The 25,851-nt window shown below is 48.7% G+C and overlaps 1 protein-coding gene across 5 annotated transcripts in view; it reads right to left on the bottom strand.

Moving 5' to 3' along the window:
* The window catches only part of znf512b (zinc finger protein 512B), an 89,841-nt gene that overhangs the window by 63,128 nt on the left and 862 nt on the right, over nt 1-25,851 (bottom strand). For all 5 annotated transcript variants that reach the window (XM_064956516.1, XM_064956514.1, XM_064956515.1 and 2 more), the window contains 2 exons: nt 25,550-25,752; nt 5,410-5,543 (listed from right to left, as the gene is read on the bottom strand). In XM_064956516.1, coding sequence (XP_064812588.1) covers nt 5,410-5,542 — 133 coding nt within the window. In that variant the 5' untranslated portion in view covers nt 5,543; nt 25,550-25,752. The remainder of the gene's footprint in view (nt 1-5,409; nt 5,544-25,549; nt 25,753-25,851) is intronic.

The following is a 25,851-nucleotide window of genomic DNA, read 5'->3' as shown; positions in this document are numbered from 1 at the left end:
ATAATAACAGCAGGATGCTAACAGCAGGATTATAGCAGCAGGATTATAGCAGCAGGATTATAGCAGCAGGAAGATAACAGCAGGATTATAGCAGCAGGATGTAACAGCAGGATTATAGCAGCAGGATAATAACAGCAGGATTATAGCAGCAGGATAATAGCAGCAGGATGATAATAGCAGGATTATAGCAGCAGGATGTAACAGCAGGATTATAGCAGCAGGATAATAACAGCAGGATGCTAACAGCAGGATTATAGCAGCAGGATTATAGCAGCAGGATTATAGCAGCAGGAAGATAACAGCAGGATTATAGCAGCAGGATGTAACAGCAGGATTATAGCAGCAGGATAATAACAGCAGGATTATAGCAGCAGGATAATAGCAGCAGGATGCTAACAGCAGGATTATAGCAGCAGGATGATAATAGCAGGATTATAGCAGCAGGATGTAACAGCAGGATGCTAACAGTAAGATGATAACAGCAGGATGATAGTAGCAGGATAATAGCAGCAGGATGCTAATAGCAGGATAATAGCAGCAGGATTATGATGACAGCAGGATGACAGCAGGATGATAACAGCAGGATGATAACAGCAGGATGATAATAGCAGGATAATAGCAGCAGGATGCTAATAGCAGGATAATAGCAGCAGGATTATGATGACAGCAGGATGACAGCAGGATGATAACAGTAGGATGATAGTAGCAGGTTGCTAGCAACAGGAGGATGACAGCAGGATGCTAACAGTAAGATGATAACAGCAGGATGATAACAGCAGGATGATAACAGCAGGATGATAGTAGCAGGATAATAGCAGCAGGATTATGATGACAGCAGGATGACAGCAGGATGATAACAGCAGGATGATAACAGCAGGATGATAACAGTAGGATGATAACAGTAGGATGACAGCAGGATGACAGCAGGATGATAACAGCAGGATGATAACAGCAGGATGATAACAGTAGGATAATAGCAGCAGGATGATAACAGCAGGATGATAACAGCAGGATGATAACAGCAGGATGATAACAGTAGGATGATAACAGTAGGATGATAACAGCAGGATGATAACAGTAGGATGATAACAGCAGGATGATAACAGCAGGATGATAACAGTAGGATGATAACAGCAGGATGATAACAGTAGGATGATAACAGCAGGATGATAACAGCAGGATTATAACAGTAGGATGATAACAGCAGGATGATAACAGCAGGATGATAGTAGCAGGTTGCTAGCAACAGGAGGATGACAGCAGGATGCTAACAGCAGGATGATAACAGCAGGATGATAACAGTAGGATGATAACAGTAGGATGATAACAGCAGGATGATAACAGCAGGATGATAACAGTAGGATGATAACAGCAGGATGATAACAGCAGGATGATAACAGCAGGATGATAACAGCAGGATGATAACAGTAGGATGATAACAGCAGGATGATAACAGCAGGATGATAACAGTAGGATGATAACAGCAGGATGATAACAGCAGGATGATAACAGTAGGATGATAACAGCAGGATGATAACAGCAGGATGATAGTAACAGGTTGTTAGCAGCAGGATGAAAACAGCAGGATGCTAACAGCAGGATGCTAGCAGGAGGATGATAATAACACAGGCCACATGATGGAATAGCATTGTCATTACTCACTAGTGAACCACAGCCAAGTAAGTGTGCCTCCTCCCTGACAGGACCACAATGAAAATGAAATGACCCTAACTTGTTTTCCTGTTTGTACCCTTGCCTGTTTGGAAGGAATGTACTGTTCCTCTCCTATCAGAGAGGTCATCCACTATCCTATCCGAGAGGTCATCCACTATCCTATCCGAGAGGTCATCCACTATCCCATCCGAGAGGTCAACCACTATCCTATCCGAGAGGTCATCCACTATCCTATCCGAGAGGTCACCCACTATCCTATCCGAGAGGTCATCCACTATCCTATCCGAGAGGTCATCCACTACCTCAAAGAGTTATGGCTATAAGTGTATTTTGTACATTCAAATACCGAAACAAACCAAATCTCACAAGTGTTGCTAGCCCCCACCCCTTCTCTTTCCCTCTTTCCTGTTCTGGCTCTGATTCCCAGTGCTGTGGAGAACCAGGGGTGGGACAGGGTAACAACTTATCACACGAGTCTGACTGATTTATAACCAGCTGTTTATGGGCAATAAAGGCAGGAATGTATAAACCACTGCACACTGAGAACACTCATCCATCAGTCAACTGGTGTGTTAGTTACCATTGGTCCAGCCAGAGGAAGTTAAACATTAACTAAACAGTCACAGGAGGGTCAGAGAAAATAGAGCTTAAACATTAACTGACCAGTCACATGAAGGTCAGAGGAAGAGAGAAGTGCATAAAACATAACGAGGGCCAGGACAATTACCTGACCATGTGACCTGACCAGGGAAACCTGTGGCAACCTGTTCTAAACTACAACAAGGGCCCAGAGGTATCCCTGGGCATGTGACGTGCTACACACAGAATAAAGAAAATACACTTTGCCGCATTTTGCCTCAAATAAAGGTTAACAAAAATCATGATGATGTGGCCGTTGACACTTTGCTTCTCAAAAGTCAAATATCTTGAAAACATGACTACTGACATGGAAAACCATTTGGAAACCTATCAACAGTGGACTAATGAAAAAAGAAAGACCAAAAGGTAGTTGAGTGGATTTTGCCTTTAAGCAACAGACATCCTCATTTGTATTCACCGCTTATTGTGGTCTACGTTATATTTCCATATTATCTTAGATTCAAATGATATGCGACCGAATGGGGGAGGTTGGAACAAACAGCCTCATTGTCATGACACACACACTATCTTTACCAAACATACACACACACACACACACACACATCTATGGGGGAACTATTTTCCCCTCTTCTTTCCTAAGGTGCCAAATCTGTCTTGCAAAATTAGCCCTTCCACTCTGCCAAACAGCAATCTGACTTCACCCATTTCGAATGTTAAATAGTTTCTGTGCATCTGTGAGTTCTATCGATTCCCGGTGTCGTTTCATGTTTTCATGTGTATCTGAGTTATTGCTGTTCAATCAGGCAGAAATTGGGCCGGTATGATGTAGCACTGTGATAAAGTCGCTGTCACTACATTAAACATATCATACATGTCAGGTTTAAACACTGGTCGCTGTCATAACGCGGGAGGTTGTCTTCTCCTGAATGAGCCTTGAGAAATGTGCAATTTAACAGAGGGTCCACCACATTTATCCTATTTGTTTTCCTCTTTAGCCCAGGGTGCATTGCATGGAGCTGTTGCATGGCCGTTGTGAATGTCAGACTCCACTCTGCAAAGCACATCGATCTGCAGGTTGAACATGGTGAGATTGTTGACTCCTAAATTGATAGTACAGTTTGTTTGTCACGGCTGGCTGAAGGACTGGACCAAGGTGCAGCATGCGACAGTACATTTTCTCTTTATTAAAAATGACGCAGACAAAACAAAGAACCAAACCAAACCAAACCAAACCGTGAAGCTTTGGGCTATGTGCCCTGAACAAAGTCAAAGTTAACTTCCCACAAAACATGTGGGGGAAAAGGGTACCTAAGTATGGATCTCAGAGACAGAGACAACAATAGACAGCTGTCCCTGATTGAGAACCATACCAGGTGTCACGCCCTGGTCTTAGTATTTTGTGTTTTCTTTATTTATTTGGTCAGGCCAGGGTGTGACATGGGTTTTTATATGTGGTGTGTTTTGTCTTGGGTTTTTTTCACAGGTATTGGGATTGTAGCTTAGTGGGGTGTTCTAGGTTAGTCTATGGCTGTCTGAAGTGGTTCTCAATCAGAGGCAGGTGTTTATCGTTGTGTCTGATTGGGAACCATATTTAGGCAGTCATATTCTTTGAGTGTTTCGTGGGTGATTGTCCTTATTGTCCTTGTTTCTGTCTATGTGTTATTTTGCACCAGTAAAGGCTGTTTCGGTTTTCGTGTTACGTTTCTTGTTTTGTAGTGTTTGTGTTTAGTTGTTTTTTATTAAACATGAATCTAAAATAGCCACGCTGCATTTTGGTCCGACTCTCTCTCACACCAAGAAAGCCGTTACACCAGGCCAAGACATAGAAATACAAAACATAGAAAAAAGGACATAGAATGCCCACCCTAGTCACACCCTGGCCTAACCAAAATAGAGAATAAAAAGCCTCTCTATGGCCAGGGCGTGACATTGTTCAAGGATATTTACAGCTAACTAGCCACTTCACATGCTAATATTAACTTTGGAATTATTGTGTGTAGCTACCTAGCTAGCTAGCCAGCCTGCCAATAGAGAGAGCATTGTGAATTTTGAAGTCGACTTGAGCTGCAACAGATTTCCACAACTATATTACTGTTATTTAACACTGTAAATTATAGGAATTTGTGGTTTTGAGTAGATTTGTCCTTTAATGAGGAGCAGGCTCACACACACACACACACACAAACACACACCACGGCTAAAACATTCACTGTACATAGCTGAATATTAACAGCTGAAACATTCACTGTACATAGCTGAATATTAACAGCTGAAACATTCACTGTACATAGCTGAATATTAACAGCTGAAACATTCACTGTATATAGCTGAATATTAACAGCTGAAACATTCACTGTAGATAGCTGAATATTAACAGCTGAAACATTCACTGTAGATAGCTGAATATTAACAGCTGAAACATTCACTGTACATAGCTGAATATTAACAGCTGAAACATTCACTGTACATAGCTGAATATTAACAGCTGAAACATTCACTGTACATAGCTGAATATTAACAGGAAAATGTCCTATTCAGGGGATGTCCAGGAGTCTAAATCTGCTAGACTCTCATTGGTCAGGCCTGAGACTCTGTCATATTAGACAAGGCATAGTTTTCCAAGTATATCTTGTAGTTTTAACAAAGCCATCATGATCTTCTGCTTAATTGGATTGGAATTAGACTCCACAGTTTAGTCCATCCAAAGACTTGCTTGTGGTCAACGACTGTATAACGTTATTAGTACTGCTTATGAATTACGATGATTAACATTTTAGAAAACAGGAAAAGCAACAATGTGTCCCGAGGTGAGAGAACAACATGAACATCTTCAGCAGGACTGTTTCAGATGTCGATTTATTTGACTAGGTAAGTCAGTTAAGGACACATTCTTAATGACAGCCTACCCCGGCCAAACCTGGGACAATTGTACGCCACCTAATGGGACTCTCAATCACAGCCAGTTGTGATACAGCATGGATTCGAACCATGGTGTTCGTAGTGACACCTCAAGCACTGAGATGCAGTGCCTTAGACCGCTGCGCCACTCGGGAACCCATGAGAGCTTTGCTGAAACAAAGCCCACACACAGTGACTGTCCGTGGTCAATGCATGGTCAGTCTAGTGGTCACTCACTTTGTTTGTTGCTCTCTGGGCCTGTAGCTGTGGTCCTGGCAGCCTCCTGGGGGTGGGCCTGTTTGGGGGGACGACCTCTTGAAGCCCCCCCTGATGACAGCTTCCCCAGCCGGGGGCTACTGGGGGTCTCCATGCTTGGGAAGGGGCACACAAAGAAAAGGAGGTTCATATAGAGGTACAGTGATGAGAGTTATGTCCCAGCCAGACACATCCATGGTCATCTGTAGTTGACTAGTTGTACACACTCTGTAATCAGTGTCATAGTTATGATATTAAGGTTCATAAACCTTGTAGTCAATATTAGATACACGACAAATGTAATGAACATAAATCATTTTCCTTGATAAAAGTACTGTCTTTTTTTAAAATTCTCTCTCAACAAACAGTGAAATGACTTTCCCAGCCCTGATAGTGGTATTTGAGATTCTCCACACTGAATCAAAGCCATCGTATACAGTGTACTGAGAGCATCACCTTCCATGTTTCATTAAAACATCCTATACTTTCACTTCCGTATCAACTGAACTCCATGGTCAACCACTTAGAGTGGAGGGAGTACAGCAACACGGAGGCAATGTGCCATCATGGAGAGAGAGAGAGAGAGAGAGAGAATGAGAGAGAGAGAGAATGAGAGAGGGAGAGAGAGAGAGGGAGAGAGAGAGGTGCTGAATACAAGGGCACACACTGTAACATAGATATAAGATGTTTGAAAGGATATTATATTGACAATGTAGACAAATTAGATCTTAAGAGAGAGAGACAGAGAGAGAGAGACATGTAGACAAATTAGATCTTAAGAGAGAGAGACAGAGAGAGAGAGAGAGAGAGAGAGACAGAGAGACAGACAGACAGACTACAGAGAGCTTTTGCACATTTACATAGTTAATTGTACATTTGCATAGTTAATTGGTTAATTACAGGATTTTAATCAATTTCTTCATTTCCTGCACGAATGTGTTATCATGTACACACTGTTTCATGTTTCTTTTGTCTTAGTATGCCTCTATTTCGGAAAGAAAATAACTTTTCCTTGGCAGAATAATTATTCTCCTTTTGACTGGACATTTTAGGCAGTTCTTAATTTTGCGGCTAGAGGGCGATCAGACCTTTTCTGGGGGTCTGTACTCCTGAAGTTGTTGACAGTTTTTGTGCCTGCCAGTTAGCTAGCAGTTCTCAGCTATTAGCAGTTAATGGCTGGAAGTTTCTTACTTGAGATAAAAACTGATGATTGCCATTATTTTTTAGAGGCATTACTGAATTATTGAATGGAACAAATCAAACATTAAACCAAGTAAACAATGAATTATAATTCATGGTAACCCCGTAAACTATTTATTCAGACCCAGCGTTACATTTGCTGAAAAGTGTGCCGTTGCCTGGCTGTTAAAAGGGACAGGCAGCTGTTTGAGACTTGGCATTTAATTAAAGTTTTATGGTATATATTTACACACAAGGTTGGAATAATACTGTGAAATTGTGAAAATGATGATAATGCCCTTTTGGTGTAAGAGCCATTTGAGATGTGGGATGGAGTTTTGGCCTTCCACGATGACATCACCATGCGGAAACATTATTAATAGACCAATCAGAAAGAGAGTTCCAAACATCTCTAACAATAACAGCAAATGTTCTGTTTCCCACTCTACACTCAGACCACTCCCAGATAGTCCTAGCAAAATTCTTGAAGCTATTTGTTTATTTTTGACCATTTTAACTTAAAATAGTCACAGTAAGTACTTAATTGTTACCCAGAAATTATTTTATATTGAGATAAAAACAGCTGCATTGGACCTTGAAGGTTAGTGGGGTGGAGCATAGCTTCACGTCTGGTCAGTATAACTAAGTTTACTTGTACAGTTTGATATTAAACTGATTATGGCAGTAGGACTGTACAAGTAAACTCTGAGCGTAAGGAAAAGACAAACCTGGTTTTCTGAGCAATCTTTTGAATGATTAGGACATGTAAACAGCTTTTGCAGCATCCCAATGGTCTATTTGATCTGTGCATGAGTCAGCATCAGTAGTGCAAGCCTTTTTTATTTAACTAGGCAAGTCAGCTAAGAACAGATTCTCATGGGGTGACAGGGTAGCCTAGTGGTTAGAGTGTTGGACTAGTAACCAGAAGGTTGCAAGTTCAAACCCCTGAGCTGACAAGGTACAAATCTGTTGTTCTGCCCCTGAACAGGCAGTTAACCCACTGTTCCTAGGCCCTCATTGGACATTTTATTTATTTATTTATTTTATTTTACAAGGCAAGTCAGTTAAGAACAAATTCTTATTTTATTTTTGTCAGCTCCGGGATTTGATCTTGCAGCCTTTCGGTCACTGGCTCAAGGCTCTAACCACTAGGCTACCAGCCACCCCCCATCTGTGAGTTAAACATGGTCACTGTGGCAGAATGTTAATTCTGATTCGTGATTTTCTGCATTTTCTGCATTTATCAAAAGTCCCATCAATAGCCTGATTTCAGATGTGTTCATATAAACAGGATTATTAGGGAAATTGTTCTTTCACAGCATGTAAAATGTTTAAACAAACTATTGTATTAATCTGACTCTCCACAATAATGTATATTACTGTGTGCATGTAACTGTGCATTGCATGTTGATTCAGGCCATCTTCACTCCACAGCACACTGCCTAATGGCTGATGGCTGACAGTGGCTACTAGCTAATTATGCTAAGTAGGATTGATTACAGTTAGACCTACCATCATGCTTTCTCTTGGCGTAGTGTGCATACATTCATGTCATTCCCCTAATGAATTACTACAGTACACAAAGGTCACTCATTTGGGTGGCTCGTGTTATACCCTTTTAATTTCACCTTGTATGGTGGTGTGGGTGGTTTCAGAGAGATGTGTGGTGTGGCTGGTTTCAGAGAGATGTGTGGTATGGCTGGTTTCAGAGAGATGTGTGGTGTGGGTGGTTTCAGAGAGATGTGTGGTGTGGCTGGTTTCAGAGAGATGTGTTGTGTGGGTGGTTTCAGAGAGATGTGTGGTGTGGGTGGTTTCAGAGAGATGTGTTGTGTGGGTGGTTTCAGAGAGATGTGTGGTGTGTGTGGTTTCAGAGAGATGTGTGGTGTGGGTGGTTTCAGAGAGATGTGTGGTGTGGCTGGTTTCAGAGAGATGTGTGGTGTGGGTGGTTTCAGAGAGATGTGTGGTGTGGCTGGTTTCAGAGAGATGTGTGGTGTGGGTGTTTCAGAGAGATGTGTGGTGTGGCTGGTTTCAGAGAGATGTGTGGTGTGGGTGGTTTCAGAGAGATGTGTGGTGTGGGTGGTTTCAGAGAGATGTGTTGTGTGGGTGGTTTCAGAGAGATGTGTGGTGTGGGTGGTTTCAGAGAGATGTGTGGTGTGGGTGGTTTCAGAGAGATGTGTTATATGTACGTTTTAAAAATGGATCATCGCAAAAAACCTCTACTTGTGAGACTGGTGTGTATAATTATACTAGACATAGACGCAGACATGCCAGCCAAGTCACCCGCGATACAAGTCAATATTCCACGTCCATGAGGACGTCGGGAGATCAAATCAAATCAAATGTATTTGTCACATACACATGGTTAGCAGATGTTAATGCGAGTGTAGCGAAATGCTTGTGCTTCTAGTTCCGACAATGCAGTAATAACCAACGAGTAATCTAACCTAACAATTCCAAAACTACTACCTTATACACACAAGTGTAAAGGGATAAAGAATATGTACATAAAGATATATGAATGAGTGATGGTACAGAACGGCATAGGCAACATGCAGTAGATGGTATCGAGTACAGTATATACATATGAGATGAGTAATGTAGGGTATGTAAACAAAGTGGCATAGTTTAAAGTGGCCAGTGATACATGTATTACATAAAGATGCAGTAGATGATATAGAGTACAGTATATAGATATACATATGAGATGAGTAATGTAGGGTATGTAAACATTATATTAAGTAGCATTGTTTAAAGTGGTTAGTGTCACGCACTGGTCAAAGTATTTTGTGTTTATCTTCATTTATTTGGTCAGGCCAGGGTGTGGCATAGGTTTTTGTATGTGGTGTGTTTTTATTGGGATTGTAGCTTAGTGGGGTGTTCTAGTTAAGTCTATGGCTGTCTGAAGTGGTTCTCAATCAGAGGCAGGTGTTTATCGTTGTCTCTGATTGGGAACCATATTTAGGCAGCCATATTCTTTGAGTGTTTCGTGGGTGATTGTCCTTAGTGTCCTGATGTCCTTGTGCTGTGTTTATTTGCACCAGTATTAGGCTGTTTTGGTTTTCGTTACGTTTATTGTTTTGTAGTGTTTGTATTTAGATTCGTGTTGCTTCAGCTTAATAAACATGGATCGCAATCTACAAGCCGCATTTTGGTCCGACTCTCCTTCACACCTAGAAAGCCGTACCAGAATCACCCACCACAACAGGACCAAGCGGCGTGTCAACAGGCAGGAGCAGCAGGAGAAGCAACAGCGGCAGCAGGAGATACGAAATAAGGAATTCTGGACTTGGAAGGAAATCCTAAACGGAGAAGGACCCTGGGCAAAGCCTGGAGAATATCGCCGCTCCAAGGAAGAACTGGAGGCGGCGAAAGCGGAGAGGCGCTGGAATCAGGAGAATCAACAGAGGCAGCAGCAGCAGCAGCAACTGCAGGAGAAGCAACAGAAGCAGCAGCAGCAACTGCAGGAGAAGCAACACAAGCAGCAGCAGCAGTGGGAGAGGCTGCATTACTTGGAGAAATGGACTTGGGAGGAGATCCTTGACGGAGAAGGACCCTGGGAACAGCCTGGAGAATATTGCCGCCCCAAGGAAGAACCGGAGGCGGAGAAAGCGGAGAGGCGCCGAAAGCGGAGAGGCGCCCGGTATGAAGAGGCAGCACGGCGACGCGGATGGAAGCCCGAGTCAGCCCCAAAAATGTATTGGGGGGGGTGGGCTCAGGGAGAGTGTGGCAGAGTCAGGAGTCAGCCCTGAGCCAACTACCCCTGTTTATCGTGAGGAGCCAAGGAGGAGACCAGAACCAGAGCCGGTGTTGGAGGTGAGCGAAGCAGAGACTGTGAAGGAGTTAATGGGGAAATTGGAGGAGAGAGAAATGAGGGAGTTGCTGTGTTGGTGCTTTAAGCATGGAATTCGCCCGACGGAGTGTGTCGGGGATTTGATGGCACCTGGGTCAGTGCTTCATACTCGTCCTGAGGTGCGTGTTAGTCGGCTGGTGAAGATGGTGCCAGCCTCACGCACCAGGCCTCCTGTGCACCTCCCTAACCTTGCACGTCCTGTGCCAGCCCTGCTCTCAAGATCTCCAGTACGCCTTCACGGTCTAGCCCATCCTGTGCCACCTGCACACACCAGCCCTCCGGTGGCAGCTCCCCGCACCAGGCTTCCTGTGCGTGTCCTCGGCCCAGTACCACCAGTGCCAGCACCATGCATCAGGCCTACAGTGCGCCTCGCCTCTTCAGCGCTGCCAGAGCCTTCCTCCTCTCCTGCGCTGCCGGAGTCTCCCGCCTGTTCAGCGCTACCAGAGCCTTTCTCCTCTCCAGCGCTGCCAGAGACTTCCTCCTCTCCTGCGCTGCTGGAGTCTCCCGCCTGTTCAGCGCTGCCAGAGCCTTCCTCCTCTCCTGCGCTGCCGGAGTCTCCCGCCTGTCCAGCGCTGCCAGAGCCTTCCGCCTCTACAGCGCAGCCTGAGTCTCCTGCCTGTTCAGCGCAGCCAGAGCTGCCAGCCTGCATGGAGCAGCCAGAGCTGCCAGTCAGCATGGAGCAGCCAGAGCAGCCAGTCTACATGGAGCAGTCAGAGCTGTCGGTCTGCATGGAGCAGAAATAGATGCCAGTATGCATGGAGCAGCTAGAGCTGTCAGTCTGCAAGGAGCCGTCAGTCTGCATGGAGCAGCCAGAGCTGCCGGTCTGCATGGAGCAGCCAGAGCTGTCAGTATGCATGGAGCAGCTAGAGTTGCCAGTCTGCAAGGAGCTGCCAGTCTGCAAGGAGATGCCAGTCTGCATGGAGCTGCCAGAGCTGCCAGTCTGCAAGAAGCCATCAGAGCTGCCAGTCTGCAAGAAGCCGCCAGAGCTGCCAATCTGCAAGAAGCCGCCAGAGCTGCCAGTCTGCATGGAACAGAAGGAGCCGTCAGTCAGTATGGAGCAGTAAGAGCCGCCAATCAGCATGGAGCAGCCAGAACCGCCAGTCAGCCAGACTCTTCCAGATCTGCCAGTCAGCCAGACTCTTCCAGATCTGACAGTCAGCCAGACTCTTCCGGATCTGACAGTCAGCCAGACTCTTCCAGATCTGCCAGTCAGCCAGACTCTTCCAGATCCGCCAGTCAGCCAGACTCTTCCAGATCTGCCAGTCAGCCAGACTCTTCCAGATCTGCCACACTCTTCCAGATCCGCCAGTCAGCTAGGATCCGCCAGTCAGCCAGACTCTTCCAGATCTGCCAGTTAGACAGGATCTGCCAGAACCGCCAGTCAGCCAGGATCTGCCAGAACCAACTACCTGACTGAGCTTCCTCTCAGTGCTGAGCTTCCTCTCAGTGCTGAGCTTCCTCTCAGTGCTGAGCGTCCTCTTAGTGCCGAGCTGCCCCTCAGTCCCGAGCTGCCCCTCAGTCCGAGCTGCTCTTCCAGATCCGCCAGTCAGCCAGACTCTTCCAGATCCGCCAGTCAGCCAGACTCTTCCAGATCCGCCAGTCAGCCAGACTCTTCCAGATCCGCCAGTCAGCCAGACTCTTCCAGATCTGCCAGTCAGCCAGACTCTTCCAGATCTGCCAGTCAGCCAGGATCCGCCAGTCAGCCAGACTCTTCCAGAACAGCCAGTCAGCCAGACTCTTCCAGATATGTCAGTCTGCCAGGATACGCCAGTCAGCCAGACTCTTCCAGATCCGCCAGTCACCAAGACTCTTCCAGATCCGCCAGTCAGCCAGACTCTTCCAGATCTGCCAGTCAGCCAGACTCTTCCAGATCTGCCAGTCAAATAGGATCCGCCAGTCAGCCAGACTCTTCCAGATCCGCCAGTCAGCCAGACTCTTCCAGATCTGCCAGTCAGCCAGACTCTTCCAGATCTGCCAGTCAAATAGGATCCGCCAGTCAGCCAGACTCTTCCAGATCTGCCAGTCAGCCAGACTCTTCCAGATCTGCCAGTCAGCCAAACTCTTCCAGATCCGCCAGTCAGCTAGGATCCGCCAGTCAGCCAGACTCTTCCAGATCCGCCAGTCAGCCAGACTCTTCCAGATCCGCCAGTCAGCCAGACTCTTCCAGATCCGCCAGTCAGCCAGACTCTTCCAAATACGTCAGTCTGCCAGGATACGCCAGTCAGCCAGACTCTTCCAGATCTGCCAGTCAGCCAGACTCTTCCAGATCCGCCAGTCAGCCAGACTCTTCCAGTCAACTAGGATCCGCCAGTCAGCCAGACTCTTCCAGATCTGCCAGTCAGCCAGACTCTTCCAGATCCGCCAGTCAGCTAGGATCCGCCAGTCAGCCAGACTCTTCCAGATCCGCCAGTCAGCCAGACCCTTCCAGATCCGCCAGTCAGCCAGACTCTTCCAGATACGTCAGTCTGCCAGGATACGCCTGTCAGCCAGACTCTTCCAGATCCGCCAGTCAGCAAGACTCTTCCAGATCTGCCAGTCAGCCAGACTCTTCCAGATCTGACAGTCAACTAGGATCCGCCAGTCAGCCAGACTCTTCCAGATCTGCCAGTCAGCCAGACTCTTCCAGATCCGCCAGTCAGCCAGACTCTTCCAGATCCGCCAGTCAGCCAGACTCTTCCAGATCCGCCAGTCAGCCAGACTCTTCCAGATCCGCCAGTCAGCCAGACTCTTCCAAATACGTCAGTCTGCCAGGATACGCCAGTCAGCCAGACTCTTCCAGATCCGCCAGTCAGCCAGACTCTTCCAGATCCGCCAGTCAGCCAGACTCTTCGAGATCCGCCAGTCAACTAGGATCCGCCAGTCAGCCAGACTCTTCCAGATCTGCCAGTCAGCCAGACTCTTCCAGATCTGCCAGTCAGCCAGACTCTTCCAGATCCGCCAGTCAGCCAGACTCTTCCAGATCCGCCAGTCAGCCAGACCCTTCCAGATCCGCCAGTCAGCCAGACTCTTCCAGATACGTCAGTCTGCCAGGATACGCCTGTCAGCCAGACTCTTCCAGATCCGCCAGTCAGCAAGACTCTTCCAGATCTGCCAGTCAGCCAGACTCTTCCAGATCTGCCAGTCAACTAGGATCCGCCAGTCAGCCAGACTCTTCCAGATCTGCCAGTCAGCCAGACTCTTCCAGATCTGCCAGTCAGCCAGACTCTTCCAGATCTGCCAGTCAACTAGGATCCGCCAGTCAGCCAGACTCTTCCAGTTCCGCCAGTCAGCCAGACTCTTCCAGATCCGCCAGTCAGCCAGACTCTTCCAGATCCGCCAGTCAGCCAGACTCTTCCAGATCCGCCAGTCAGCCAGACTCTTCCAGATACGTCAGTCTGCCAGGATACGCCTGTCAGCCAGACTCTTCCAGATCCGCCAGTCAGCAAGACTCTTCCAGATCTGCCAGTCAGCCAGACTCTTCCAGATCTGCCAGTCAACTAGGATCCGCCAGTCAGCCAGACTCTTCCAGATCTGCCAGTCAGCCAGACTCTTCCAGATCTGCCAGTCAGCCAGACTCTTCCAGATCTGCCAGTCAACTAGGATCCGCCAGTCAGCCAGACTCTTCCAGATCCGCCAGTCAGCCAGACTCTTCCAGATCCGCCAGTCAGCCAGACTCTTCCAGATACGTCAGTCTGCCAGGATACGCCTGTCAGCCAGACTCTTCCAGATCCGCCAGTCAGCAAGACTCTTCCAGATTTGCCAGTCAGCCAGACTCTTCCAGATCTGCCAGTCAGCCAGACTCTTCCAGATACGTCAGTCTGCGCCAGTCAGCAAGACTCTTCCAGATCTGCCAGTCAGCCAGACTCTTCCAGATCTGCCAGTCAACTAGGATCCACCAGTCAGCCAGACTCTTCCAGATCCGCCAGTCAGCCAGACTCTTCCAGATCCGCCAGTCAGCCAGACTCTTCCAGATCTGCCAGTCAACTAGGATCCGCCAGTCAGCCAGACTCTTCCAGATCCGCCAGTCAGCCAGACTCTTCCAGATCCGCCAGTCAGCCAGACTCTTCCAGATACGTCAGTCTGCGCCAGTCAGCGAGACTCTTCCAGATCCGCCAGTCAGCAAGACTCTTCCAGATCCGCCAGACTCTTCCAGATCCGCCAGTCAGCCAGACTCTTCCAGATCTGCCAGTCAGCCAGACTCTTCTAGATCCGCCAGACTCTTCCCGATCCGCCAGTCAACCAGACTCTTCCAGATCCGCCAGGATCCGTCAGTCAGCCAGACTCTTCCAGATCTGCCAGTCAGCCAGACTCTGCCAGACCTGCCAGTCAACTAGGATCCGCCAGTCAGCCAGACTCTTCCAGTTCCGCCAGTCAGCCAGACACTTCCAGATCCGCCAGTCAGCCAGACTCTTCCAGATCCGCCAGTCAGCCAGACTCTTCCAGATCCGCCAGTCAGCCAGACTCTTCCAGATACGTCAGTCTGCCAGGATACGCCTGTCAGCCAGACTCTTCCAGATCTGCCAGTCAACTAGGATCCGCCAGTCAGCCAGACTCTTCCAGATCCGCCAGTCAGCCAGACTCTTCCAGATCCGCCAGTCAGCCAGACTCTTCCAGATACGTCAGTCTGCGCCAGTCAGCGAGACTCTTCCAGATCCGCCAGTCAGCAAGACTCTTCCAGATCCGCCAGACTCTTCCAGATCCGCCAGTCAGCCAGACTCTTCCAGATCTGCCAGTCAGCCAGACTCTTCTAGATCCGCCAGACTCTTCCCGATCCGCCAGTCAGCCAGACTCTTCCAGATCTGCCAGTCAGCCAGACTCTTCCAGATCTGCCAGTCAGCCAGACTCTTCCAGATCTGCCAGTCAACTAGGATCCGCCAGTCAGCCAGACTCTTCCAGTTCCGCCAGTCAGCCAGACTCTTCCAGATCCGCCAGTCAGCCAGACTCTTCCAGATCCGCCAGTCAACTAGGATCCGCCAGTCAGCCAGACTCTTCCAGATCTGCCAGTCAGCCAGACTCTTCCAGATCTGCCAGTCAGCCAGACTCTTCCAGATCCGCCAGTCAGCTAGGATCCGCCAGTCAGCCAGACTCTTCCAGATCCGCCAGTCAGCCAGACCCTTCCAGATCCGCCAGTCAGCCAGACTCTTCCAGATACGTCAGTCTGCCAGGATACGCCTGTCAGCCAGACTCTTCCAGATCCGCCAGTCAGCAAGACTCTTCCAGATCTGCCAGTCAGCCAGACTCTTCCAGATCTGCCAGTCAACTAGGATCCGCCAGTCAGCCAGACTCTTCCAGATCTGCCAGTCAGCCAGACTCTTCCAGATCTGCCAGTCAGCCAGACTCTTCCAGATCTGCCAGTCAACTAGGATCCGCCAGTCAGCCAGACTCTTCCAGTTCCGCCAGTCAGCCAGACTCTTCCAGATCCGCCAGTCAGCCAGACTCTTCCAGATCCGCCAGTCAGCCAGACTCTTCCAGATACGTCAGTCTGCCAGGATACGCCTGTCAGCCAGACTCTTCCAGATCCGCCAGTCAGCCAGACTCTTCCAGATCTGCCAGTCAGCCAGACTCTTCCAGATCTGCCAGTCAACTAGGATCCGCCAGTCAGCCAGACTCTTCCAGATCTGCCAGTCAGCCAGACTCTTCCAGATCTGCCAGTCAGCCAGACTCTTCCAGATCTGCCAGTCAACTAGGATCCGCCAGTCAGCCAGACTCTTCCAGATCCGCCAGTCAGCCAGACTCTTCCAGATCCGCCAGTCAGCCAGACTCTTCCAGATACGTCAGTCTGCCAGGATACGCCTGTCAGCCAGACTCTTCCAGATCCGCCAGTCAGCAAGACTCTTCCAGATCTGCCAGTCAGCCAGACTCTTCCAGATCTGCCAGTCAACTAGGATCCGCCAGTCAGCCAGACTCTTCCAGATCTGCCAGTCAGCCAGACTCTTCCAGATCTGCCAGTCAGCCAGACTCTTCCAGATCTGCCAGTCAGCCAGACTCTTCCAGATCCGCCAGTCAGCTAGGATCCGCCAGTCAGCCAGACTCTTCCAGATCCGCCAGTCAGCCAGACCCTTCCAGATCCGCCAGTCAGCCAGACTCTTCCAGATACGTCAGTCTGCCAGGATACGCCTGTCAGCCAGACTCTTCCAGATCCGCCAGTCAGCAAGACTCTTCCAGATCTGCCAGTCAGCCAGACTCTTCCAGATCTGCCAGTCAACTAGGATCCGCCAGTCAGCCAGACTCTTCCAGATCTGCCAGTCAGCCAGACTCTTCCAGATCTGCCAGTCAGCCAGACTCTTCCAGATCTGCCAGTCAACTAGGATCCGCCAGTCAGCCAGACTCTTCCAGTTCCGCCAGTCAGCCAGACTCTTCCAGATCCGCCAGTCAGCCAGACTCTTCCAGATCCGCCAGTCAGCCAGACTCTTCCAGATCCGCCAGTCAGCCAGACTCTTCCAGATACGTCAGTCTGCCAGGATACGCCTGTCAGCCAGACTCTTCCAGATCCGCCAGTCAGCCAGACTCTTCCAGATCTGCCAGTCAGCCTGACTCTTCCAGATCTGCCAGTCAACTAGGATCCGCCAGTCAGCCAGACTCTTCCAGATCTGCCAGTCAGCCAGACTCTTCCAGATCTGCCAGTCAGCCAGACTCTTCCAGATCTGCCAGTCAACTAGGATCCGCCAGTCAGCCAGACTCTTCCAGATCCGCCAGTCAGCCAGACTCTTCCAGATCCGCCAGTCAGCCAGACTCTTCCAGATACGTCAGTCTGCCAGGATACGCCTGTCAGCCAGACTCTTCCAGATCCGCCAGTCAGCAAGACTCTTCCAGATCTGCCAGTCAGCCAGACTCTTCCAGATCTGCCAGTCAACTAGGATCCGCCAGTCAGCCAGACTCTTCCAGATCTGCCAGTCAGCCAGACTCTTCCAGATCTGCCAGTCAGCCAGACTCTTCCAGATCTGCCAGTCAGCCAGACTCTTCCAGATCTGCCAGTCAACTAGGATCCGCCAGTCAGCCAGACTCTTCCAGATCCGCCAGTCAGCCAGACTCTTCCAGATCCGCCAGTCAGCCAGACTCTTCCAGATCTGCCAGTCAACTAGGATCCGCCAGTCAGCCAGACTCTTCCAGATCCGCCAGTCAGCCAGACTCTTCCAGATCCGCCAGTCAGCCAGACTCTTCCAGATACGTCAGTCTGCCAGGATACGCCTGTCAGCCAGACTCTTCCAGATCCGCCAGTCAGCAAGACTCTTCCAGATCTGCCAGTCAGCCAGACTCTTCCAGATCTGCCAGTCAACTAGGATCCGCCAGTCAGCCAGACTCTTCCAGATCTGCCAGTCAGCCAGACTCTTCCAGATCTGCCAGTCAGCCAGACTCTTCCAGATCTGCCAGTCAGCCAGACTCTTCCAGATCTGCCAGTCAACTAGGATCCGCCAGTCAGCCAGACTCTTCCAGATCCGCCAGTCAGCCAGACTCTTCCAGATCCGCCAGTCAGCCAGACTCTTCCAGATCTGCCAGTCAACTAGGATCCGCCAGTCAGCCAGACTCTTCCCGATCCGCCAGTCAACCAGACTCTTCCAGATCCACCAGGATCCGTCAGTCAGCCAGACTCTTCCAGATCTGCCAGTCAGCCAGACTCTGCCAGACCTGCCAGTCAACTAGGATCCGCCAGTCAGCCAGACTCTTCCAGTTCCGCCAGTCAGCCAGACTCTTCCAGATCCGCCAGTCAGCCAGACTCTTCCAGATCCGCCAGTCAGCCAGACTCTTCCAGATCCGCCAGTCAGCCAGACTCTTCCAGATCCGCCAGTCAGCCAGACTCTTCCAGATACGTCAGTCTGCCAGGATACGCCTGTCAGCCAGACTCTTCTAGATCTGCCAGTCAACTAGGATCCGCCAGTCAGCCAGACTCTTCCAGATCCGCCAGTCAGCCAGACTCTTCCAGATCCGCCAGTCAGCCAGACTCTTCCAGATACGTCAGTCTGCGCCAGTCAGCGAGACTCTTCCAGATCCGCCAGTCAGCAAGACTCTTCCAGATCCGCCAGACTCTTCCAGATCCGCCAGTCAGCCAGACTCTTCCAGATCTGCCAGTCAGCCAGACTCTTCTAGATCCGCCAGACTCTTCCCGATCCGCCAGTCAGCCAGACTCTTCCAGATCTGCCAGCCAGACTCTTCCAGATCTGCCAGTCAGCCAGACTCTTCCAGATCTGCCAGTCAACTAGGATCCGCCAGTCAGCCAGACTCTTCCAGTTCCGCCAGTCAGCCAGACTCTTCCAGATCCGCCAGTCAGCCAGACTCTTCCAGATCCGCCAGTCAACTAGGATCCGCCAGTCAGCCAGACTCTTCCAGATCTGCCAGTCAGCCAGACTCTTCCAGATCTGCCAGTCAGCCAGACTCTTCCAGATCCGCCAGTCAGCTAGGATCCGCCAGTCAGCCAGACTCTTCCAGATCCGCCAGTCAGCCAGACCCTTCCAGATCCGCCAGTCAGCCAGACTCTTCCAGATACGTCAGTCTGCCAGGATACGCCTGTCAGCCAGACTCTTCCAGATCCGCCAGTCAGCAAGACTCTTCCAGATCTGCCAGTCAGCCAGACTCTTCCAGATCTGCCAGTCAACTAGGATCCGCCAGTCAGCCAGACTCTTCCAGATCTGCCAGTCAGCCAGACTCTTCCAGATCTGCCAGTCAGCCAGACTCTTCCAGATCTGCCAGTCAACTAGGATCCGCCAGTCAGCCAGACTCTTCCAGTTCCGCCAGTCAGCCAGACTCTTCCAGATCCGCCAGTCAGCCAGACTCTTCCAGATCCGCCAGTCAGCCAGACTCTTCCAGATCAGCCAGTCAGCCAGACTCTTCCAGATACGTCAGTCTGCCAGGATACGCCTGTCAGCCAGACTCTTCCAGATCTGCCAGTCAACTAGGATCCGCCAGTCAGCCAGACTCTTCCAGATCTGCCAGTCAGCCAGACTCTTCCAGATCTGCCAGTCAGCCAGACTCTTCCAGATCTGCCAGTCAACTAGGATCCGCCAGTCAGCCAGACTCTTCCAGATCCGCCAGTCAGCCAGACTCTTCCAGATCCGCCAGTCAGCCAGACTCTTCCAGATCTGCCAGTCAACTAGGATCCGCCAGTCAGCCAGACTCTTCCAGATCCGCCAGTCAGCCAGACTCTTCCAGATCCGCCAGTCAGCCAGACTCTTCCAGATCTGCCAGTCAACTAGGATCCGCCAGTCAGCCAGACTCTTCCAGATCCGCCAGTCAGCCAGACTCTTCCAGATACGTCAGTCTGCCAGGATACGCCTGTCAGCCAGACTCTTCCAGATCTGCCAGTCAACTAGGATCCGCCAGTCAGCCAGACTCTTCCAGATCTGCCAGTCAGCCAGACTCTTCCAGATCCGCCAGTCAGCAAGACTCTTCCAGATCCGCCAGACTCTTCCAGATCCGCCAGTCAGCCAGACTCTTCCAGATCTGCCAGTCAGCCAGACTCTTCTAGATCCGCCAGACTCTTCCCAATCCGCCAGTCAACCAGACTCTTCCAGATCCGCCAGGATCCGCCAGTCAGCCAGACTCTTCCAGATCTGCCAGTCAGCCAGACTCTTCCAGATCTGCCAGTCAGCCAGACTCTGCCAGACCTGCCAGTCAACTAGGATCCGCCAGTCAGCCAGACTCTTCCAGTTCCGCCAGTCAGCCAGACTCTTCCAGATCCGCCAGTCAGCCAGACTCTTCCAGATCCGCCAGTCAGCCAGACTCTTCCAGATCCGCCAGTCTGCCAGGATACGCCTGTCAGCCAGACTCTTCCAGATCTGCCAGTCAGCCAGACTCTTCCAGATCTGCCAGTCAACTAGGATCCGCCAGTCAGCCAGACTCTTCCAGATCTGCCAGTCAACTAGGATCCGCCAGTCAGCCAGACTCTTCCAGATCCGCCAGTCAGCCAGACTCTTCCAGATCCGCCAGTCAGCCAGACTCTTCCAGATACGTCAGTCTGCGCCAGTCTGCGAGACTCTTCCAGATCCGCCAGTCAGCCAGACTCTTCCAGATCCGCCAGTCAACCAGACTCTTCCAGATCCGCCAGGATCCGCCAGTCAGCCAGACTCTTCCAGATCAGCCAGTCAGCCAGGATCTGCCAGATCCAACTACCTGCCTGAGCTTCCTCTCAGTGCTGAGCTTCTTCTCAATGCTGAGCTTCCTCTCAGTGCCGAGCTACCCCTCAGTCCCAAGCTACCCCTCAGTCCAGTGGGGTTCTGGGTGAGGACTACTAGGCCATGGTCGGCGGCGAGGTTGGACTATCTAAGGACGCGAGGAGAAGGGACTAAGACTTTGATAGAGTGGGGTCCACGTCCCGCGCCGCCACCATGGACAGACGGACCCTTCCCTATGGTTTTTGGTGTGCGTCCGGGAGTCCGCACCTTGGGGGGGGGGGTTCTGTCACGCCCTGGTCAAAGTATTTTGTGTCTATCTTCATTTATTTGGTCGGGCCAGGGTGTGGCATGGGTTTTTGTATGTGGTGTGTTTGTATTGTAGCTTAGTGGGGTGTTCTAGTTAAGTCTATGGCTGTGTGAAGTGGTTCTCAATCAGAGGCAGGTGTTTATCGTTGTCTCTGATTGGGAACCATATATATATATATTTTTACCTTTATTTTACTAGGCAAGTCAGTTAAGAACAAATTCTTATTATCAATGACGGCCTAGGAACAGTGGGTTAACTGCCCCTGTTCAGGGGCAGAACGACAGATTTGTACCTTGTCAGCTGGGGGATTCAAACTTGCAACCTTTCGGTTACGAGTCCAACGCTCTAACCACTAGGCTACCATATGCAGCCATATTCTTTGAGTGTTTCGTGGGTGATTGTCCTTAGTGTCCTGATGTCCTTGTTCTGTGTTTATTTGCACCAGTATTAGGCTGTTTTGGTTTTCGTTACGTTTATTGTTTTGTAGTGTTTGTATTTAGATTTGTGTTGCTTCAGTTGAATAAACATGGATCGCAATCTACACGCCGCATTTTGGTCCGACTCTCCTTCACACCTAGAAAGCCGTAACAGCTAGTGATATATTTTACATCATTTCCCATCAATTCCCATTATTAAAGTGGCTGGAGTTGAGTCAGTGTGTTGGCAGCATCCACTCAATGTTAGTGGTGGCTGTTTAACAGTCTGATGGCCTTGAGATAGAAGCTGTTTCTCAGTCTCTCGAGCCCTGCTTTGATGCACCTGTACTGACCTCGCCTTCTGGATGATAGCGGGGTGAACAGGCTGTGGCTCGGGTGGTTGTTGTCCTTGATGATTTTTATGGCCTTCCTGTGACATTGGGTGGTGTAGGTGTCCTGGAGGGCAGGTAGTTTGCCCCCGGTGATGCGTTGTGCAGACCTCACTACCCTCTGGAGAGCCTTACGGTTGTGGGCAGAGCAGTTGTCGTAGCAGGCGGAAATACAGCCCGACAGGATGCTCTCGATTGTGCATCTGTAGAAGTTTGTGAGTGCTTTTGGTGACAAGCCAAATTTCTTCAGCCTCCTGAGGTTGAGCTGCTGCGCCTTCTTCACAACGCTGTCTGTGTGGATGGACCAATTCAGTTTGTCTGTGATGTGTACGCCGAGGAACTTAAAACTTACTACCCTCTCCACTACTATCCCATCGATGTGGATAGGGGGGTGCTCCCTCTGCTGTTTCCTGATGTCCACAATCATCTCCTTAGTTTTATTGACGTTGAGTGTGAGGTTATTTTCCTAGCACCACACTCCGAGGGCCTTCACCTCCTCCCTGTAGACCGTCTCGTCGTTGTTGGTAATCAAGCCTATCACTGTAGTGTCGTCCGCAAACTTGATGATTGAGTTGGAGGCATGCATGGCCACGCAGTCGTGGGTGAACAGGGAGTACAGGAGAGGGCTCAGAACGCACCCTTCTGGGGCCCCAGTGTTGAGGATCAGCGGGGTGGAGATGTTGTTACCTACCCTCACCACCTGGGGACGGCCCGTCAGGAAGTGCAGTACCCAGTTGCACAGGGCGGGGTCGAGACCCAGGGTCTCGAGCTTGATGATGAGGTTGGAGGGTACTTTGGTGTTAAATGCTGAGCTGTAGTCGATGAACAGCATTCTCACGTAGGTATTCCTCTTCTCCAGATGGGTTAGGGCAGTGTGCAGTTTGATTGAGATAACAGCCACTACCCCTAGTGAGCGGGTTGGAGGATGGGTATAAGCACCTGTGTCTGATTCCAAAGGTTTCAAGTTTGAATCCAGCGACAAAGAGGTTGGTTTTAAACCTATCCCAAAACTTAACCCTTATCTTAACCATTCAGTTAATGTCTAAACTTAACCCTTACCTTAACCATTCAGTTAATGGCTAACCTTAACATTTTGGAGTTAGTGCCTAAACTTAACCTTAAAAATTCTGAGTTAATGTCTAAACTTAACCTTAAAACTTCTTATGGCTGGGGGGCAGTATTGAGTAGCTTGGATGAATAAGGTGCCCAGAGTAAACTGGATGCTACTCAGGCCCAGAAGCTAAGATATACATAGTATTAGTATATTTGGATAGAAAACAGTTTGAATGATGTCTGTGAGTATAACAGAACTCATATGGCAGGCAAAAACCTGAGAAAAAAATCCAACCAGGAAGTGGGAAATCTGAGGTTGTAGTTTTTCAATTCTTTGCCTATCCAAGATACAGTGTATGTTTGGTCCGATTGCACTTCATAAGGCTTCCACTAGATGTCAACAGTGTTTAGAACCTTGTTTCAGGCTTCTACTGTGAAGGAGGAGAGAATGAGAGCTGATTGAGTAAGAGGTCTGGCAGAATGTCATGAGCTCAGTCAGGCGTGCTCCCGTGAGAGGTAGCTGCGTTCCTTTTCCTTTCTAAAGACAAAGGAATTAACATTATTGAAGATTTATGTTAAAAACATCCTAAAGATTGATTTTATACATCGCTTGACATGTTTCTACCAACTGTAATGGAACTTATTGACTTTTCGTCTGGCCTGCGGGTCGTGAATATTGATTTGTGAACTAAACGCGCAAACAAAAAGGAAGTATTTGGACATAAATGATGGACTTTATCAAACAAAACAAACATTTAGTGTGGAACTGGGATTCCTGGGAGTGCATTCTGATGAAGATCAAAGGTAAGTGAATATTTATAATGCTATTTCTGACTTCTGTTGACTCCACAACATGGCAGGTATCTGCATGGCTTGTTTTTATGTCTGAGCGCCGTACTCAGATTATTGCATGGTGTGATGTTTCTGTAAAGTTTTTTTGAAATCTGACACAGCGGTTGCATTAAGGAGAAGTTTATCTAAAGTTCCATGCATAACACTTGTATCTTTTATCAATGTTTATTATGAGTATTTCTGTAAATTGATGTGGCTCTCTGCAAAATCACCGGATGTTTTGGAAGCAAAACATTACTGAACATAGCGCGCCAATGTAAACTCAGATCTTTGGATATAAATATGAACTTTATCGAACAAAACACACATTTATTGTGTAACATGAAGTCCTATGATTGTCATCTGATGAAGATCAAAGGTTAGTGATTAATTTTATCTCCATTTCTGCGTTTTGTGACTCCTCTCTTTGGCTGGAAAAATGGCTGTGTTTTTCTGTGACTAGGTACTGACCGAACATAATTGTTTGGTGTGCTTTCGTCGTAAAGCCTTTTTGAAATCGGACACTGTGGTGGGATTAACAACAAGTTTATCTTTAAAATGGTGTAAAATACTTGTATGTTTGAGGAATTTTAATTATGAGATTTCTGTTGTTTGAATTTGGCGCCCTGCACTTTCACTGGCTGTTGTCATATCGATCCCGTTAGCGGGATCTCAGCCGTAAGAAGTTAAACACTTTGAACATTGACGTTTGAGCAACATGGATGAACATTGAATTCTGATGTGAGACTGTGAGAGCTTGTTGGACATGCATGCACACACGCCCTGGACCATGTGTATTACAAGGCAATGGAGGTATATTGAATTCTGATGTGAGACTGTGAGAGCTAGTTGGACTAGGCACAAACACACACGCCCTGGACCATGTGTATTACAAGGCAAGGGAGGTATATTGCTCAAACCAGGTTTTACTTCTTCCTCTGTAAAGATATGGGTAGATCCATACTACTAGAGAAGCAGGGATGAGGGTGTGATACAAGATTTGTAAAATAGGCCAGAGTGCCAGACAGACATTATGCACATTCACTGTCCTAAGATATACATACAGTATATGACGGTGGAGGCTGCTGAGGGGTGGATAGCTCATAATAATGGCTGGAAGGGAGTCATCAGAATGGTACAAAAAAAACATAAAAGAGGTGGTTTCCATGTGTCTGACACCATTTCATTGACTCCATTCCAGCCATATTTATGAGCCGTTCTCTACTGATACTGTATATGTACCCAGTCTATTGTGTCCCTATTGTGACTTACCCTCATTGTCATGTCTATAATATTGTTGACACTAAAACAAATTCATTTTTATTGATTTTCTGATTTGCAATACAGTTTAATTAAACTAAATATTATTTTATTCTAAATTCACAGTAGCTTACTATACACCCAGATCAGTGAATGCACAACTTCCACACTTCCACACAGTTAGGACTGGCAGGGAGATAAGACACACACACACACACACACACACACACACACACACACACACACACACACACACACACACACACAGGTTCTGAGTTAAGTAATCCCACTTTATTACTGTCATACTACAACACTGTTACTACTACATTACAGCTATAGGCTATTATCCCACTACTTTAGCAGTGTGACATACATTTGATAGTCTACTAACCTAGTCATGACAGTTATAAATCAGTACCTCATACAGCTGGCTGAAACCAAAGCAGAACCCCAGAAACAGCTGCAAAGTGAAAGAACTGAGGTATTTTGGAATTGAGCACTTACACACAAAAACACTTTGATGTTTGAAGGCTGCACAGACAAATTGCCCTATTCACCTCCTAGGTCACATAGGCTGCAACAGCAGTTTGACTTGCTTCTGTCTCCTCTACTTGAAGATGGTTACATTGCAGCAACATTGTTTGTGGACTGTTTCGATTGATACATTGGTGCATTCGAATGCTGTTGGCTACAATGTTTACTGTGCCGTTGATTAATAATAGGGACATGGGGTTCTAGAAGGCCACACCTACCTGCAATGTCGGGAGTCACCCAACACGAGCCGCCGGGTGGCCGGGGTCACCCACGTGGGGGTCAGGCGGTAGGGCTACACCTCGCGCGGTATATGCGCCTTTCCCGGTCTTTACATGGCCATCACACCTGCTGTTCCAAGCGGGTCTGGTCGGGGGCTTCGATGGAGACGGACTGACAGTCGTCACGGTCGTTAGCCACGCGCCTAGTCCCCGTTTTGAATCCGAGGAAAGACGAGGGGAGATGAAGAAGATGAGGAAGAGGGAGGAGGAGGAGGGGAAAGGAGATGCCAATTAAAATCCTA

Source organism: Oncorhynchus masou, chromosome 33 (assembly GCF_036934945.1).
Source record: "Oncorhynchus masou masou isolate Uvic2021 chromosome 33, UVic_Omas_1.1, whole genome shotgun sequence".
Taxonomy (NCBI): Eukaryota; Metazoa; Chordata; class Actinopteri; order Salmoniformes; family Salmonidae; genus Oncorhynchus; species Oncorhynchus masou.
The sequence above is the reverse complement of the archived record's forward strand: the minus strand, read 5'-3'. Positions and strand labels throughout refer to the sequence as shown.